The sequence below is a fragment of the Rhinolophus sinicus genome, chromosome 2, assembly GCF_057876585.1.
Source record: "Rhinolophus sinicus isolate RSI-liver-muscle chromosome 2, RSI-T2T, whole genome shotgun sequence".
In the NCBI taxonomy this organism is placed as follows: Eukaryota; Metazoa; Chordata; class Mammalia; order Chiroptera; family Rhinolophidae; genus Rhinolophus; species Rhinolophus sinicus.
Genome location: NC_142502.1, coordinates 47,274,544 through 47,292,346, shown reverse-complemented (window position 1 = coordinate 47,292,346; position 17,803 = coordinate 47,274,544). Strand labels below are relative to the sequence as shown.

The window sequence follows — 17,803 nt, the reverse complement described above, 5'->3', positions numbered from 1 at the left end:
TTTCCATCCTGTGATAAGAAAGAAACACTAACTCTCGCTGGAAGACATATTTGATTTATGGCCTGGTCAAATTTCTGTAATAATAGACACTCTGGTACACCTTTTATTGACATGGGTAGGCATCTGAGGCCCACAGCAAGAACCAAAGGAATCAGTTCTTTAGCCCTAGCTTTTTCAGGATTTCTTAGTCCCTTAGTTTTGTAGTCTTTCAACTACTCAACAGTGATGAATAAATGTCCAAAAGTCTTAATTAGAAGAGAGTGAAGAACAATCACTCATACACAATGTGGTCTCATTGTCTAAATTCTAATAACATAGGCCTAAAAGCTATAATGGAACGATCTCTTCCCACTACAGCCTGGGGAAAACTGTCTAGCTATCCTTGGTCCCGGGCCAGTCCTGACTGCTCCCAGGGCTCTCAGAGAGGCAGCATGGACCTCCAGCAAGAGAGCTCTGAAGACCTGCAGCAGCTTCCTCAGCAGCAGCTTCACCTACCCTGGGAGGGCAGGGACACTTGGGACCACCAGCAGGCCTGGGGAGGACAAATGGACAAAGCCTACCTGACTCCATCCTGCCTTCCTGGCTCTCCTGGGCTTCTTCGGAGGTACTGGAGCCCCTGGGGAAGGGCTGGTGGCTGAAGAGGTCATCACACAGGAGGCTTCGGCACAGCTTGGCGAGGAAGCGGAGGACATACCCCACACTGTTAACCACAGGGAGACTCCGCAGGTGCTGTTTCCCATCAAAGGATGCTGAGACTGGAAAACCACAGAGACAGCAGCTCAGAGCAGGGCGCTGGACAAAGCCACAAGTCCATCAGCCCTGGGGAAGAGCTTTTTATGTGTGCAGTTTTGTTTGGTTTTTGACAAGGCTTTATTTGGATTTCACCTGGTTTTCCACAAATGTCCTGTTTGTGTTCCAGGCTCTCCACTAGGAGACCACATTGGGTGTAGTTGTCATCTTCTTAGTGTCCTCTGGTTTGTGACTGTTTCTCAGTCTTTCCTTATTTTTCATGACCTTGATAGTTTTGAAGAGTAATGGTCAGGTATTTTGTAAAATGTCCCTCAGTTTGGGTTTGTCTGATGTTTTTCTTATGATTTGACTGGAGTGATGGGTTTTGGGGGAAAGGAAGACCACAGAGGTAAAGTGCCCTCCTCATCGTATCAGGTCAGGGATACATGATATCCATGTGACATCACGGGGGTGTTAACCTTCATCCCTTGGCCAACATGGCATTTGCCACACTTCTCCACTATACTCTCCATTTTCTTAGTTCCTTGGAAATAAGTCACAAGATCCTGTCCACACTCAAGAATAATGGAGGGAGGCAGCTCTACCTCCTGGAGAGGAGAGAGCCTCTATAGTATTTGGAATTCTTCTGTAGGGAAGAATTGTCCCTTCTCCTCCATTTATTTATTTGTTTGTTTGTTTGTTTGTTTGTTTATTAGATTGTTTCTTAATAGCATACAGACTCGGTATATTTATTGTGTACTGTGGGTTATCCAATAGGATAGTATTTATTTTGCTGCTCAAATTGTGCCAACTTTTATCTTTGGGAGATTTCAGGTTGACTCCTATGTGCCTATGACATGCCCCCATTTATTATTTTATTTTATTTTATTTTATTTTATTTTATTTTATTTTATTTTATTTTATTTTATTTTATTATTTTTTTAGTAATTCTTTGGTTACTGACACTTTAATATGGTCCGGGTTCACCTTGTATTTTCCCTGCCCCAGCCCTTATATCAACCATTTCTCCAGGAGTCCTGGTTCCTTTTATTGAAGAGTGATATTTAGAAACCAAGATTTGAGCTCTGGATGTGCTCATTGCTACTGGGATGTCAGCAGTTCTGGGGTCTGTCAGGGGAGAGAGCTAAGAAGTGTATGTAAATATAAACTATCCCATTATAATTATTTCTCTATCTAGATATGTCTAAGGTAGATATATATATAGATAGATGATAGATAGATGATAGATAGATAGATGGATAGATAGATAGATAGATAGATAGATAGATAGATAGATAGATAGATAGACAGATAGATAGAGATAGATTCAAAACAACCTGAGTTTGTACTGAGGTCTCCAACTCTTACCTACCATCACAGAATTCAGGATTCATTCTAGCCTTCTAGGGAAGGAGTCTTTATAAAAAAGAACAATAATCTTTCCAGAGTGAGGCTAGATCAAACTCGATTTCTATAGGGTTTTCAGAATTTGGAAGAAACACCAGTTTTTCCCAGCCCAGAGCATGTTCCTTTCTGTAATTCCCCTCACAGCCCTCTCTCACCCCAAGAAGCTTGCACACCAACTCCAGCATGAAGAACACACAAGGAGATCACAAACAAGACATTCTGCTCCCACTTAGGCCTCCAACACTCGGTGTGAACACCTGGAGGGCAGCCTGGTTTTTTACATTATATCTCCCAAAGGCAGGCAGACAGCAAGGGCAGAGGCAATGAGAGCTAGTTTTGATTTCAGAACTAAAAACAAACAAACAAACAAAAAACCCAGATAAACAAACAAACAAAAAACACACCCATTTGAATAATTGATCCAAAAAAATCCATTTCTTTTGTGTAGCTCTTTATAGTGTGATAAGTGCTTTCCTATCCATCACCTCATTTAGACTTCCTGAATGTCCTATGAGGACAGTGGGCAAAAGGTTTTTACCTTATGTGATAGATGAGTAAACTGTGGAGAGGGCCTGGAGTGGTTTTTCTAGCTCATGTGGCCTCTACGTAGATTTGCCTGTCATTTTCATACTCCAGGTGACACTGATTGATAAAACCAGCCAAAGAGCTCCCAAGATGCTCTCACCAAGGGAGCATCTTGGCCATTCAGATGCTATAGACATTCCCTCTTAGCATGGGTACTTCTGCTTGCCTCCACTACTTTAAAAAACTGGGTGTGTTGAAACCTGAACCCATAGCAGGAGGGTCTGGGGTATCAGGCCTGTCCCATAAGTCAATGTGTATATACATTCCTGGAGGTGCCTGGGAGATCACACAAGTGGGAAAGTTCTATCTGCTGGAGGAGGACTTGGAATTTGTGAGGTCGTAAAGTCTACCCCTGTGGGAGAGGGTGGCTAAGGCGGAGCACCTCAGCAAGTATGCAGGGGGATGGGCTGTGATACGCTCTTCTCAGCCCTCGGGGTGGCCCTCGGCCCAGCCATGGCAGTTGGTTCCTTTAGCCCATCGTGCCAGCACCAATGTTCCCATTCTCTGTGTATAGGAATATGTGGAAAGCAGTGCCCCAGGGATCAGCTTCTAGATGGAGAGTGGGAGAGTCTAGCTGTTTCTCCTGAGTCCTTCCCTATGCGTCCTTGGGACTGTCACTTATCCTTGCTGAGCTTCCAATCACTATCAGTAACACGAAAGACCATCTTGCCACTTTGTGACCTCAGTGTGGTGACATGAGGAGTCCCCTCAGCGCTACTGCATTCTCAGGGACATAAGACCAAATGCTCAGCTCTGGCCTTCATGGGAATCCTTCAGCCAAGGGACACTTGGCGAGGCTCTGCCCACACTCGCGTTGGTGCGAGGCACTGCAGGAGCTCCTCCCCAGCGCTAAGGGCCTTGAGGCCACAAAAAGGCTGAGCAGGAAAGTAGAGAAAATGGGGTCAGCTATCCCTGCTTTGGGGGCAGAGACCATAAAGTGTCAGTCAGGTGGGATTCACTCAAGAGGGTGTAGCTTTCTTTTAGCACCAGGTCTGTGTTTTGAGTCCGGGTGGTTAGCAAGGAAAAGGACAAGGTCTTTGATCTTAGACTGCAGCCAAGGATGGAGAACCTGGCTCTCAGACAGAAACCAGGAGAAGAACAGCCCAGGGGCTCTTGGAGGGCATGACAGCAGGAGTCTCCTCTTGACCTCTCTTGGCGCAGTTCTTCTTCCTTCTGTCTCTGTTCGTGTCTGCTAAAGTCTCTTAAAAGTCATCCCGGGTCAGACACATGCACTGGACCTTGCCAAGTTCTTTTTTAATCAATTACCAGCAAGTCAGACCCAGCTTCCTGCTCAGAGGGAACTCCAGAGGAGCACGGAATCAATCAGAGCTGGGGAAGCTATGTTGGACACGCTTCCCAGCCCCAGGACCCGGGGATCTGGAGTTAAATAAAATGCCCCTACTTGGGTTCTTCAGGAAGCAGCCACATTACAGACCTCTCTCCCCGGACCCTTTCTTAACCAGCCAGCAGTGTCACCTGCACGGCCCCTTTTCCTTGGTAATATGGAGGCCATGTCCACAAGGCTGGGCCAGAGAAGACACCAGGCTCTCCCCTTGGAGTAAAAACACCTTACAAAGGCCTGATGCTCCAGGGCTTAAGGGCGAGTATTTTAAACAAGGTGGTCAGGAAAGGGCCTTTGAGGAGAAGCATGAAGGAAATCCAGGAGCAAGTCACAGAGACAGCTGCAGAAGAGCATTCCGGAAAGAGGGAATAGCAGGTGCACAGACCCTGCAGAAGAAGCATGGCTGGAGGGCAGAGGGAGAACAGCAAGTTGGCCGCCATGGCCAGAGCAGAGTCGGGGACTCTAGAGAAGTGACCAAGAGATTAAAGAGGTAAGTCCTTCTAAGGCTTTTTCTCAGAGTGACATGGGAGCCACTGAGGGTTTAGGGCAAAAAGGGGCATGATCTGACTTATATTCTTAAAGAACTAGAGTGGTTGCTATGGGTAGTGAAAGGTGGCTGGATTCCGGATATATTTTGAAGTGAGAGCAATAGGATTTACTTAAGGGGTGGAAGTCGGGGGTGGTAGAAAGAAAAGAGTCAAGGGTGAGGTTTCAGATATCCAGTCTTCTTGTCCAGGTCTGGAAGCATCTTCTCCTTGTGCTCTGAGAGAGCCTTCAGCCCACAGGCTCATGAAGAGCCCTGGCGCCCCACAGATGTCTGATACACTCTGGCCACACCACTGTCCCCCAAGCCTGAGAATGGCTACTTTCCTCTTCAGCGACTCCCACGGCCTTCCTCCTACACCCCGTACCAGAGCCTTACCTGACACCATCTCGCCACCGTAGCCCTGCTTGACCAGAGAGAAGACCAGCTTCTGCTGGTGGGCACAGTCGATGCACGCTTGCACGGCCTGCTGCAGCACCGCCGACGGCCGTTCAGGCCCGAAGTGCTCAGGGAGCTGCTGCACTTTCCTCCTCTCCAGGTAGGGCCCTGCGTCAGCTTGCTTGTTGATGTAGAGACAGACTGTGGAAACAGAGACCCACACAGTCCTCAGCACCGATGCACATTGGGCCAGGGGGCTCAGCGATGCCTCAGCCATGCCCCCTTGGCCCTGGCCTTGGGAGAGCTGAAAAAGGGCCAAAGTGGGACTGGTTCTACCCACTTCCTAAGTAAAAGAGGCAAGGTTGCCAATCATCCCAACGGCCGGGGCTTGCTCTCAAGAGGGCCTCTTGGTTGGGGACAGATGGACAGGTGGGTGAAATCTGATGTGCTCCTATCTGAATTGTAGACAGTTATGGAGGCCCACGTGGAACACGACTATAAACACATTTCCATGCTGGGCACGTACACATACAAAATCTTCCCTCCTCCTCCAAGGATGCCATCAAGATACACATAATGTTGGCCACATTTTTTGTTAACTTTTGATGAATTAAAAAAAGAAATCAAGATGATGTTGATTGCTCTAAAAACTATGTATTCAACTTCTAAAGAGCATGCTATTTTACAATTTCAGAGAAAATAAACACTCAGCTGCCCATTTTGGTGAACCCCATCAATGGTTTCCACATTTTTAAAGTAACATACGCCATCAGAAAAAATGTTGAGCACATTCCCCAAAATGTGTTTATTTATGTATACGTTATACACATTTTTGTATTAATGTATTGAGTACACTTAAGAACATGACCAAGAAATTGAAATGTTAAAGGATGAGATACAAACAAATGGTAATAGTAGGCATCGTGTTTTCTTCTGCACACTAATGACTCTCCTCTTGTGTTTCCCGCCCCAACTCCTGGCCCCAGAGTGTGAGCATCTTGCCTTGCAGACCAGTAATGCAAAGGAGTGTTGAAGAGGGACTTAGAGAGGAGCCCAGGAGGAGTTTGGAAGTATAGAGTGGTAATACCAAAGGTGAAGGACATTTGTTTTTATTGACCACCTATTATGGTCCAGGCCCTTTGGATATTTTACCTTATTTAATTCTTAAGACAAGCCTGGGAATAAGGTGTTATTACTTCTTCACTGATGAAGAAACTGACGTTTCCAGTGGTGAGATGGCTGCTCATACAGTTTGTAATTAGTGGTGTGGTGGGGATTTGGACTCAAGTCTTTCTGATGGCAAGGCCTGTGCTCTTCTCACTCTGCCAGGCTGCCTTCTTTTTCTACTCATCCCAGATGATTAAAGAAATATAATGAAAAAGAGCCTTTCATGCCAGATGCTGTGTAAGGCCTTACAGAAAAAAATGGTGAACCAAACCATTTTCAGAGCTTCACAGAGATTCACAGAGCTTAGGGCCGGGGCAGGGGGGAGGCTGACCTACTCAGAGAGTCACAGGAACTGATGTGGGCCTGTGGCAGTGAGAAACATGGGGAGGCACTAGGAGAGCCCATCTAGGGGTCCGTCCTAGGGGAACCCTGGCAGGAAGCCAGTGAAGGATTTCTGGAGGGAGGTATGCCTGAGCTGGGATACAAGGGAGGAATAGGGTGACCAGAGGGAAGGTCATGCTAGATAGAGGGAAGAGAACATGCTAAGATCATATGGTGGGCCCTAGAGACTGAGGAGAGCAAAGGGCTGAATCATAAAGGGACAAAGCCCGCAGGGCCTTGGTGGTCATATTAACAAGTTTGGTCTTTACCTAAGAGCAATGGGAGGAGAATGAAGGGATTTAAGTGGGACCAGAGTGGGGAGTGCAGTTGTGGTGAGGGGGAACTGTGTGTGTGTGTGTGTGTGTGTGTGTGTGTGTGTGTGTGTGTGTGGAGAGAGAGAGAGAGAGAGAGAGAGAGAGAGAGAGAGAGAGAGAGAGAGAGACCATCCGACTGCTGTTTCTCTTACAAAGGAACTGTCGGTTGGTGGGTGCCCCGTGACACAGACTGGCCTGGGCACTACCTGTGGAGGGTGCCAGGTGGGATTAAGGGAGATTAGGCTCCTTAGGAGATCTGGAAGTACAAGCACAGGGATGGAAACTCTTCAAGGTGATCAGGCTCACTATTGATGCTAAGTAAACCTCACTCTAAAAAGAAAAACCTGGGCCATCAACTGCTCCTTCTAGTCCCACCGCAAGGCAACCCGCTGAACTCAAGATGCATTGAAAACCAAGTTTCAAATAATCCAAACCGTGAGACACTTAAACTCATGTTCTCAGAGAATCTGGTCGTCCTAGCTACTATCCGGCTAACATACTAAATCCTTCGGCTAACGTACTAAATCCTTCTTTTGAGCTACCTTGGTGACAGCTTTCTAATTCACAAAGTAACTGTTAGATGATGGGCAGGCCATCACAGTCTTGGAGTTCATTTGCCTGACCTACCTGTGAGAGCCTGTGGGGCTGCCAAGCTGGGTATGGTGGCTGCGTCCTGAGGGATGGAACTGAGGTCGGGCTCCGGTGTACTCCGCGGAGGTGAGAGGGCTAAAGGAGTCATGAGAACCCGAGACTTGAGCTGCAAGAGAGAGCCCATTTGGTCAATGACAAATCTGGCCATGCTCTCTACACCTTCTCAGAATCTTTCCTGGATGGCAGCTAACCATGGCAACTCTGTCAGGCTTCCACACCTTTCTACTGTGGGGCTGTGGTAGCTGAACTTCAGATTCAAGGCCATGTTCAAGATTTATGTTTTAGGGTCACACACAGAGGTCAGCTCTTTGCCCCATCCTTACAGGGCAGCCACCCAGAAAACGACTGTGTCAGCCAACGGGTGTGAGAGCACACAGAAGTGTAAAGAGTTGAAATCTCTGAGCGCAGGATGCAGAATGGGGGGCAGTTCCCAGCCTGAGGAATCCTATGGGCAGGGCTTTCCCGACAGCCACCCAGAGGCTGAACCGGAAGCTCTCGTCACTCTCTGCTGAGCTTTCTGCTCACATCTGCATCCCGCTGGAAAGGAGAGCAGGAGCTGTTTCTCCCGAGGACTGACATATTGCTCTGTGTTTGTTTCCTGCAGTAGAGACTGGAAGGTGGCCTGAGTGTGGACAGGACAGGAGGGCATTCTCAACTGGTAAGAACCAGCCACCTGGAAGGTCTCATTTGAAGCCACAAATGAGGAACTGAAATTTGCTGTCATGGATTAAGGAGGAGATTCTGACTGATGAGGTCAACACCAACACGTCGTTCTCCAAAACCAAGGTTTGACAGACGAGTTTCTGATCTTAGCTCTCCACCCGAAAATAGTAAGTCAGTCACTTCACCTCTTTACTACTGACCTATCCATGGACCACACTCCAGACCAATGAAGTCAATCCCTGGGAGTGGGGCCCAAGTATCAAGAGTTTTTAAAAATACTCCGATGATTCCAATGCACAGAGGACTATTGCTCAACACTAGTGCTTTTCAACTTAAAGTTGCAATTAATCACCTGGAGTCTCATTAAAAATGCAGATTCTGCTTCAGGATTTCTGGGGTGGGACCTGGAGATTCCGTGTTTCTAACAAGCTCCCAGGTAGTACTGATGCTTCCTGTCCATGGGCCACACTTTGAGTAGCAAGGGTGTATGTTTTATTGTTAAGATAGATGGAGTTCCCATTCACATCTTAACTTGCCTCCCGGATTTTTAGGATAGAATAATAATAATAGTTATGGAGAAATAGTATTCCTACTGCTAGTTATGTAACCATTGTACATTCACTCATTTATTCATTCAACAAATATATATGGGGCCCCTATTGTAAGCCAGCCACTCTTCTGCTGCTGGGGATATGATAAGGGGGAAAAAAAAAAGCAGACAAAAATCTTTGCCTTGTGTAAGTGACATCCTATGTCATTGGAGAGACAGACAATAAACAAAATAAATAAGTCAGTGATATAGCGTGTTAGCGGGTGATAAGAGCTGAGGGTGAAAATAAAGAGCGAAGGGGCATAGGAAGTACAATTGAGAAGTACATTGACATTTTAAAATAGGGTGGTTAAGGCCCTTCTTGGGTGACATTACACAAAGATTTGAAGGAGGTGAGGGAGAAAATCATACGAGTGTCTATGGAAAGAATACCCCAGTGAATGAGAATATCAAGTGCAAAGGTCCTGAGGCAGGAGCTTCCCTGGAGTGTTTGTGTTCTGCAGGGAGGCCAGAGTGAGATGGGAGAGGTAGATAAAGCCATCAGGGCTTTATAGGACACTTAAGTTCTCTGAGCTCTTGTGTACAGGATCTAAACTGACATGTTAACAATCTTTCTAACTGTTGTGTTGAGAAGAGATAAAAGGGGCAAAGGTTGGAGAACCAGTGATCTAGAGTAGACAAGAGATGGAGATAGGTTGGATCAGGGTGATAGCAGTGGAAGTGATGAGAAGTGGACAGGTTTTGGATAGATTTTGAAGGTGAAACCAGCAGGGCTTACTGACACACTGGACATGGTGTGTGTGAGAGAGAGAGAAAGAAGTCAAAAATGATTCCAAGGGTTTGGGCCAGGAAGGCTGCAGGTGAACTAAGGGTTCTTTTTGGGAGGTAGTGGGGAGGAGGATGAGAGTGGAGAGGGCTAGGGGAGACCAGGGATTCGTTCTGTACATGTCAAGTTCAAGATGCCTAGATCTACGTAGAGATATTAAGTAGGCAGGTACATCTACTAGAGTATGGAGTTCTGGTGGAAAGAGTACATGGAGATTTAATTTGAGAAGCATCAATACAGAGTTGATATTTAACGCCATGATAATGGGTGAGGTCATCAGAGAATTGAGTGTAGATGGAGAAGGATCTAAGCATTGAGCTCTGCAAGACTTCAACAGAAAAAGGTTGGAGAGATGAGGAGGAACCAGAAAAAGAAACCAGGAAAGGCATCCAGTGGGGTAGAAAGACAACTGGGACAGTGTGGCACTGTGGGAGCCAAATGAAAAAAAAGGGTTTCGTGGAGCAGAGAATGATTACCCGTGTCAAGTGCCTTCCACGTCAGTCAAGGAAGACTAGAAGCGGCCATTACATGTAGCGACTTTTCAACAAGAGAGGTGGTGGTGCTGTGGGTGGGATGAGAACCTGATTGGAATAAACTTGAGAAATAATGGGAAGAGAGGCATTGGGACCAGGAAGTAAAGTCAAGTCTTTTAAGGAGTCTTGTCTTAAAGGAACACAGAGAATCAGCCATAACAAGAGGGAAAGGTGGGATCAAAAGATTTTTGCCCCACAATGAGATCCCACCCATACAACACCCATTAGGATGGCTACTATCAAAAATAAAAATAGCAAGTGTTAGTGAGGATTTGGAGAAATTGGAACACTTGTGCACTGTTAGTGGGAATGTAAAATAGTGCAGTATGGCGGTTCCTCAAAATTTTTCAATTAGAATTACTGAGAAATTTCACTTCTGGGTATATAGCCAAAAGAATTGGAAGTGGGATCTCCAAGAGATATTTGTATATTCATACTCATAGCATCATTATTCACAATAGTCATTGTGGAAGCAACTGCAAAGATCTATTGATAGATGAATGGACAAACTGTGGTATACATACAAGGAAATATCATTCAGCCTTAAAAAGGAATAAAATTCCTGTCACATGCTACCACATGGGTGAAACTTAAGCACATTATGCTAAGTAAAATAAGCCAGTCACAAGAAGACAAATACTCTATGATTTCACTAATAGGACACCTAGAGTAGTCAAATTCATTGAAAGAGAAAATAGAATGGTGGTTGCCAGGGGCTGGAGGGAAGGGGGGATGAAGAGTTGTTTAATGGGTTTAGAGTCAGTTTTGCAGGGTGAAGCAGTTCTGAAGATCGGATGCACAGTAGTATGGATATGTTTAACACTACTGAACTGTACGCTTAGAAATGGTTACGATGGTACATTTTATGCCGTGTGTTTTTCATCAAAATTTTTAAAGATTTTTTTTGTTTGTTTTTATTTTTGAGATGGGAGAAATATGTTTGAATGTTGATGGAAATAATCCAATAGATAGAGGAAAATTGGTGATACAGGGGAGAACGTGGACCCCTGCTGGCATCAAGGCTTTGAGTAGGTGAGAGGGCATGAGATTTAGTGAATAAATTGTGGGGCCAGGCAGGCAGTGGCCTTAAAGAGGAACATGGACCTTTCATCTTTTGCAATAAGAAGGAAGGTAGAACATAAGGGTCTGGATCTGGGATAGGTGGGTGTGGAGATGAGAGCTTACAGAAGGTCTCTTCCAATGGCCTCTACTGTCTCAGTGATGCTGAAGGTGAGTGTGGGGGCAGAGTAGAGTATGTTAATGAACTAGGAGGGTGGGAGAAGTCGGGGAATGGAGTGAGGCTGAGCAGCACTGAGGGCACAGTGGGATATATGGAAATGAATTTAAAATGTGATCTGTCAAAAGTGAGCACAGTGGCCGCCCAGGGCTCTATAGGTGCCCTGAGGTTCTTTCGAGAGACCCTGTATTAATCAGAAGCTATCATTAACAACAGAGATTTCATCTTATTCTGAGATTAGAATTTGAAAAATTAAAGGGTCCATCAAGTAGCAATACATGGCTAAATATTACAAAAATAATGTAAAAGAAACCTCAGTGGTAGGAATTAATCAGAAACCTGCTGTGACCCAGTCACCATGACTTTGACATGGTTTTCTCATCTGCCAGGTGTTACGAGGGCTGCAGCTACCCTGCCTGTTCTCCCAGGTCATGCTCCAAAAGTCCCCCTGATAGTCTTTCTAGGACTGATGTCCTGCTCTGCACTGCTTGTGATGGAGAGGCCAGTGGTGACAGGCCCTGAAGACCGTGGGCAGAGGCACTGGGCAAGCCTTGGCTAAATCCTCCTTGAAGGACTTAAAGCTCTCTGATCCACTACATTCGGAGAACGAGATGGTGGGAAAGAACAGGATTGGCAAGTGGTCGTTTTTTCCCTCTGTAGTCTTCCAGCAAATCACACCAACATCTTTGTAGTCCTTCCCTAGGAAGGTGACGATGATGATGATGATGGCAGCTAAGTCTTAGATAACCAGACACTGCTTACTATTCATGTAAACCTCATACCGACACTAATATCTAATGCTTGCCCAACATTAAAAATTTATTTATTAAATAAATTTTAATATTTATTACAGAGAGGTCTGTCCACTGAACTCACCTCCACTGAAACTATATAATTAAAACTGGCTGTTACCTTTGGCCATCTTTTCTGCCCAGATGAAGCAATTAAAGGTATTGGATTAACTCAGCTGGTTTCAGGGAAAACTGTATTCATCCGACCTCTAAAACAACTGCTGGGACATTTGAACAAAGAAAAAAATCTCATGCAGCTATGGGTGGTATATGACTTTTAAAAAATACCCTCTAGGTAAGAGAATAACTAATCAGTAGCAATACCCTTTGACTTGGCATTCTAAAATTTCTATCTCACCGCTTATTATAACTAATCAAAAATAACCTAACCTAGAAAAGGTGGTCACCCGTGATTTTAGGAAGATCCTAAAATAGATATGAGCCCACTGCTAGGAGCATTCTTTGGTATGATGTGGGGCCCAGTCTGTTGGTGCCTCTCCCTATGTGTGTGGGATAATGCCCCGACCTGTCCCAGCTGCTCTCTGGCAAGATGTGTGGCTTTGTCATTGTTTGGTTTTCAAAAACAAAAATTGTTTATTTGTTTTCAAATGGACAAAATAAAATGGAATGCTCCTATCTTGGTTTCTAATACTGTTCTTCAATAACAAGAACTAGGTCTCTTTGGAGAAATGGCTGATTGTAGGATTAGGGCAGAGAGTAGGTAAGATAAGCCTGGAGCATCTGGTTGTACCAGTAAGTAAGAAAATACTGAGCTAATACAACACAAGCACACAATGATGGGGGTAGGTCATAGGGACACAGGAATCAACCGAAGGAGCTTCCAGTGGCCAAATCTGGAGCAATATGAGCAACAAACAAAGAATGTAGTAATGGGCTATAATTCACAATGTACAATAAATATCCATGACTCCACACTAACATACATGAATGAGTGACTAAGTAAATATATGGGACAGAATAGAAAAATCTCCTATGCATAAAAATTCCAAATAATCTCATTGTGGAGCATAACTCCCCACTCTTTAAATATGAGCTGCACGTAGTGACTTCCTTCCAAAGAGGACAGTGTGGAAATGGGGGTGGGAAATGTAACTTTAGAGAAATTTGTCACACACCACCTCAGCCAGGTGATCAAGGTCACCACCCACAGTGAAACGCCCTGTCAATAGTATATACTGTTGATATTACATAATGGGAACAACATCTTACCTGTGAGATCTTCTTCCCCAAAACCCAAAACTCCAGTCTAATCATGAGAAAAACATCAGCCAAACCCAAACTGCAGAATGTTTTACAAAATACTTGACCAATACTCTTCAAAACTGCCAACATCATCAAAACCAAGGAAAGTGTGAGAAACTTCCACAGCCCAGAGGAGCCTAAGGAGACACAATGAGTAAATGCAATGTGACATCCTGAATGGATCGCAGAATGGAAAAGGAAAAAACCAATGAATCTGAACAAATTATGCACATTGCTTAATAATAACGTATTATTGGGGGGCTAGTTGTGACAAATGTACCACAGTAGTGTATATATGTTAACAATAGGGAAAACTGGGTGTGGGTGTATGAGAATTCTAGTTTGATCTTTGTAACTCTTTTGTAAATCTAAAATTATTCTAAAATATAGTTTATTTTAAAACTATTAAAAACATGATCTGGCTGAAGAAACTGGGTAAACTGGAAAGGAAGGTGGGAAGAAAGGCATAAGACTGGAAGATTTGCTGCCCAAGACTCTTAGCTCTGACATAAAGAAGCTAATCCTTGGCCTGCAAAGCCAACAACCCTGTACAGATGCTGGCAAAGTTGGCAGCTTTACCTGAAGTTCAAAATCTCCATCAAACGGGTTTGGTGACTCCTTTTCCGCAGCGTGGTTGCCAGGGGCTGGAGGGGCTGTGCTTGGCCTGGTTAGCATTGGGGGGAAGAAGCAGAGGAGTAAAGAGCCAGCCCCGGCCAGCTGGAGTCTCCACCAAAGGGGGCTGGGGAATCTGGAATCAGTGCCTCTTGCTTTTTTGTTTGCAGATCCAAAATAAAGACCTGGAGAGTTCCTTGCTCCAGTTGTCTTTCAGGGGAAGACCTTCTCTAAGACATTTGTTAGAGAATCACTGGAAAGAGTTGGGAGGGCATCTGTTTGCAAACTGAGATGTGTAGACAGAGGACATGAAAGGAGAAGGAGTCAGTGATGTAAAATTCAAACATTTTTCTAGATATATGCAAGAGTGACAGAAATGGAAGTACTAACTAAACGATGTTTGAGAGATTGACAGCGAAAAGTTGGTAATCAGAGGATAGAGATTGTGGTTGGGGGAGTAAGAAGATGTGTAGAGGCTGCCTGCACATCAGCAGAGGATGAACCAACAACAAAGCAAAATGTAAAAGTAAGTCTGGGGTGGTGGTGGACATATACAACAGCACCCTGGCTTTTCCATCTGGATTGAAGTCCAGCTCAGCGCTCAATTAGCCCTGTCCTAAGTCTCGTTATGTGGGCTTTCTTTTGGAGCCTGCTTTTCCTGATCTGTAAGGTAAGGCTAACAATACCTCCTCACAGAGAGGTGACAAGAATTCACTGTAAACATTAAACATAGGGCTGATGCAAAGTGAGAACTCAATAAATGTATATTATCATTATTGCTGTATTATTATTGCTACTTGACATTTCAGAAATGCAAATGAGTTCCAAGTTTCTTGTTGGAAAAGCCATGGCAGGAGGAGAAAATCACTCATCTTTTCTAGGATGCATCTGCATTTTCTACACTTACCACTTGGGATTACATCTTCACAAATCTTTGCAGACCCACCCCCACTTCCTCATACCTCACAGCTGATGCCCTCTGAGAAACATGCTTCCAATACATCTTGCAATGGTCCCTAAGCATTGCTTAAGCAGGAGCTGCCCTTTCCAAGTCACATCATTAAAGCTAAGTCTAAAACAGAAAATAAATGAAGCAGTCATTTATTCAACAAATAATATTGAGCACCTACTGTGTGCCAGGAACTGTTCTAGGTGCTGAGGATGCAGCTGTGAATGGGGAAGATAAGGTCCCAGTTCTCAATGAGTTTATATCATAGTAGGAGGAGACAAATAACAAACACACAACAAAAATGTCAAGTTGTGATAAGCACTACTCTGAATAGTAAAATATGGTGATGTGATGAAAAGGGACCATGTGATCAGAGTAGGCCTATAAGGAGGTGACATTTACATCAGGATCTGAATGGCAAAAGGGAACCTGCTGTGACAGGGGAAAGAACTTTCCAGGCAGACAGAGTGCCAATGTAAACCTCCTCAAGCTTGACTTTTTTAAGGAACCAGGAAGGCTGGATGGATGGCACTGTGTACAAGAAACAGAATGAGGCAAGGTGAGGTTTACCAGGTGGTCAGAGTCCAATTGTGAGGGTTTTCTAAGTCAGTGCTATAGACTGAATTGTGTCCCCCACAAAAAGACACATTCAAGTCCTAACCCTCAGTACCTGTGAATGTGACTTGATTTGGAAATAGGGTCATTGCAGATGTAATCAAGTTAAGATGAGGTTATAATGGATCCTAATGCCAATGACTGGTGTGCTTATAAGAAGAGGAAAATTTGGAAATAATCATGACACACGGGGAGAAAGCCATGTGACAATGGAGGCAGAGACTGGAGTGAAGTGTCTACAGCCAAGGAATACCGAGGATTGTCGGCAACCACTAGAAGCTAGGAAGAGACTAGGAAGGATCGTCCTCTGGAGACGTCAGAGGGAGCATGGCCCTGCCGACACCTTGACTTCAGACTTTAAGCCTCTAGAGATGTTGTTTTAAGCCAGTCAGTTTATGGTACTTTGTTACTCTTGTAAATGTATACAGTCAGATTAAGGAGTTTGGATTTTATTCTAAGAGTTGGAAACAATTAGACAATTTTAAGCAGAGAAAGACAAACTCAGGTTTTGTTTTATAAAGATAAGTGTGGCTACTGTAGAGAGAATGGAGGGGGGGGAGGCAACGTGGAGAAAGAACACTAGTAAGAAGGTTATCACACGGACCAGGGGAGAGACATTGGTGAGTGACCTGGGGTGAAAGGAGAGGAGGCAGAATCAGTGGGATTCAGAGTGTATTTGGGAGTTGGAAGTCATGTGGTAGGTGAGACACAGCACAAAATCGAGGGCAACGTCCAGATTTATGCACATAACCTTTGTTTTGGTAGTATATTTTAGTACATTCGTTTTAAACCATTAGCATGTTACTTGTTGCTGATTCTGTTCACTTTGGAGAGCAGTAATACTGGCTTGCCTCTAAGTTTCAAAACATTCCTGCTCTAATACTCAAGCAGTCAGCCTTCAGGATGGGACAGGAAAATTCCATGCGGAACTTCCGGGCGAGGACGTGAAGAGAAGGAGCGCGTCCCCGTTTCCTCATCTGGGAAATGGACACTGAGAACTGGTGATTCCAACACCAACCACACACTGTCCAATGCACAGGACTCAGAGACAGGGCTGGGTTCTAGTCCTGGTTCTGCTGCCAACTCCCGTGGCTCGCTCCGAACAACTCACTCAGCACCTCTGGACTTCATCTTCCAAAGCCATTAAATGGGGCAGAGTTGTTGGTTGCTAAGTTCTTTTTCAACAAATAATGCTGTACATGTACCTTACATTAGACTACTTTTGAAAACATTAAAGAATTTGAGGCCAAACCAGTGTCAGTGCCATATTTTGAATGTTGACTAGAAGAAATATGGCCTCCTAAATGTCTTTGGAGTTCTGTTTCTGGAAATATAGAAGACTAGGTTATTTAGATCTATTGAAAACAACTACAAATAGTGGATCAAATGTAAGATTAATAAAAGTATAGAGGAGCTGACAATAGATAAAGAATAATCTTGCCAAAATATTGGTAAAATCAAGGCTTTGGGAATTTCTACAGAGCCCAGGGCTCACCCAAAGGGCTACAGCCTCAGGGTAAGTCTGAGCCAGCAGTAAACTTGTCTGCCTTACCTCTACCCATTCCTAACTATAAGGAAAATTGTTGTGACACTGAGGGAGGGGGTATGCAAAATCTCTGAAAAGATATTGCCACAAGCCAGACCTCACACAGATTTGCAGCCCAAATTCACAGAACTTGGGTAATCAAGAGAACTTCAGACTGTGAATTTAGTTTAAAAAGTTACTCAGTCTGGTAGTGCCCTCTGGTACCTGGAAAAATAAACGCAAATCATATCTGAAGAAAGGTCTCAAAGAAGTTACAAAAATAATTTTTCAAAGTCAATGAATAATATGGTCCAAAATACCCAAACACACAAAAAAACAAGAAATCAAAGCAAGAATGAGCAATAAAGCCCCACAAATACTTAGGAAATTTCAATTATCAGACTTAGATTATAAAAAACAATTGTGATACTATAGATAAAGGTATAAAGGACAGGCTATAAAATATCTCTGGAAAACAGAAAACTAATTTTAAAAAGCATAGCAAATTTGAAAAAGAACTAAATTTAACTTCTATAGATGGAAAATATGATAACTGAAATTAAAAACTAAATGGACAGATTTAACAGCGTATTAAACATAGATAAAGAGGGAATTAGTGAGATAAAGATATGTCAGAAGAAATTATCCAAGAAGGAGCACAGAGACAAATACATGAAACTATGGAGGAGAGCTTTAAAAACATGACAAATATGACTAGTTTTAACATTAGAGGTTCAGAAG

General features: G+C 44.1%; 1 protein-coding gene across 6 annotated transcripts in view; it reads right to left on the bottom strand.

The window, feature by feature from the left end:
* SCML4 (Scm polycomb group protein like 4) overlaps nucleotides 1-17,803 on the bottom strand; it is a 96,853-nt gene that overhangs the window by 29,745 nt on the left and 49,305 nt on the right. For 3 of the 6 annotated variants that reach the window (XR_012496708.2, XM_074333362.2, XM_074333364.2), the window contains 3 exons: nucleotides 7,475-7,604; nucleotides 4,986-5,186; nucleotides 561-755 (listed from right to left, as the gene is read on the bottom strand). Coding sequence is in view for 4 of the 6 variants with exons in the window: in XM_074333362.2 (XP_074189463.2) it covers nucleotides 561-755; nucleotides 4,986-5,186; nucleotides 7,475-7,604 (526 nt within the window). In the remaining 2 variants the exon portion in view is untranslated. Of the gene's footprint in view, nucleotides 1-560; nucleotides 756-4,985; nucleotides 5,187-7,474; nucleotides 7,605-13,328; nucleotides 13,499-17,803 lie in introns of those variants that run through there. The other 3 variants (XM_074333363.2, XM_074333365.2, XM_088795528.1) reach the window with 3 other exon arrangements.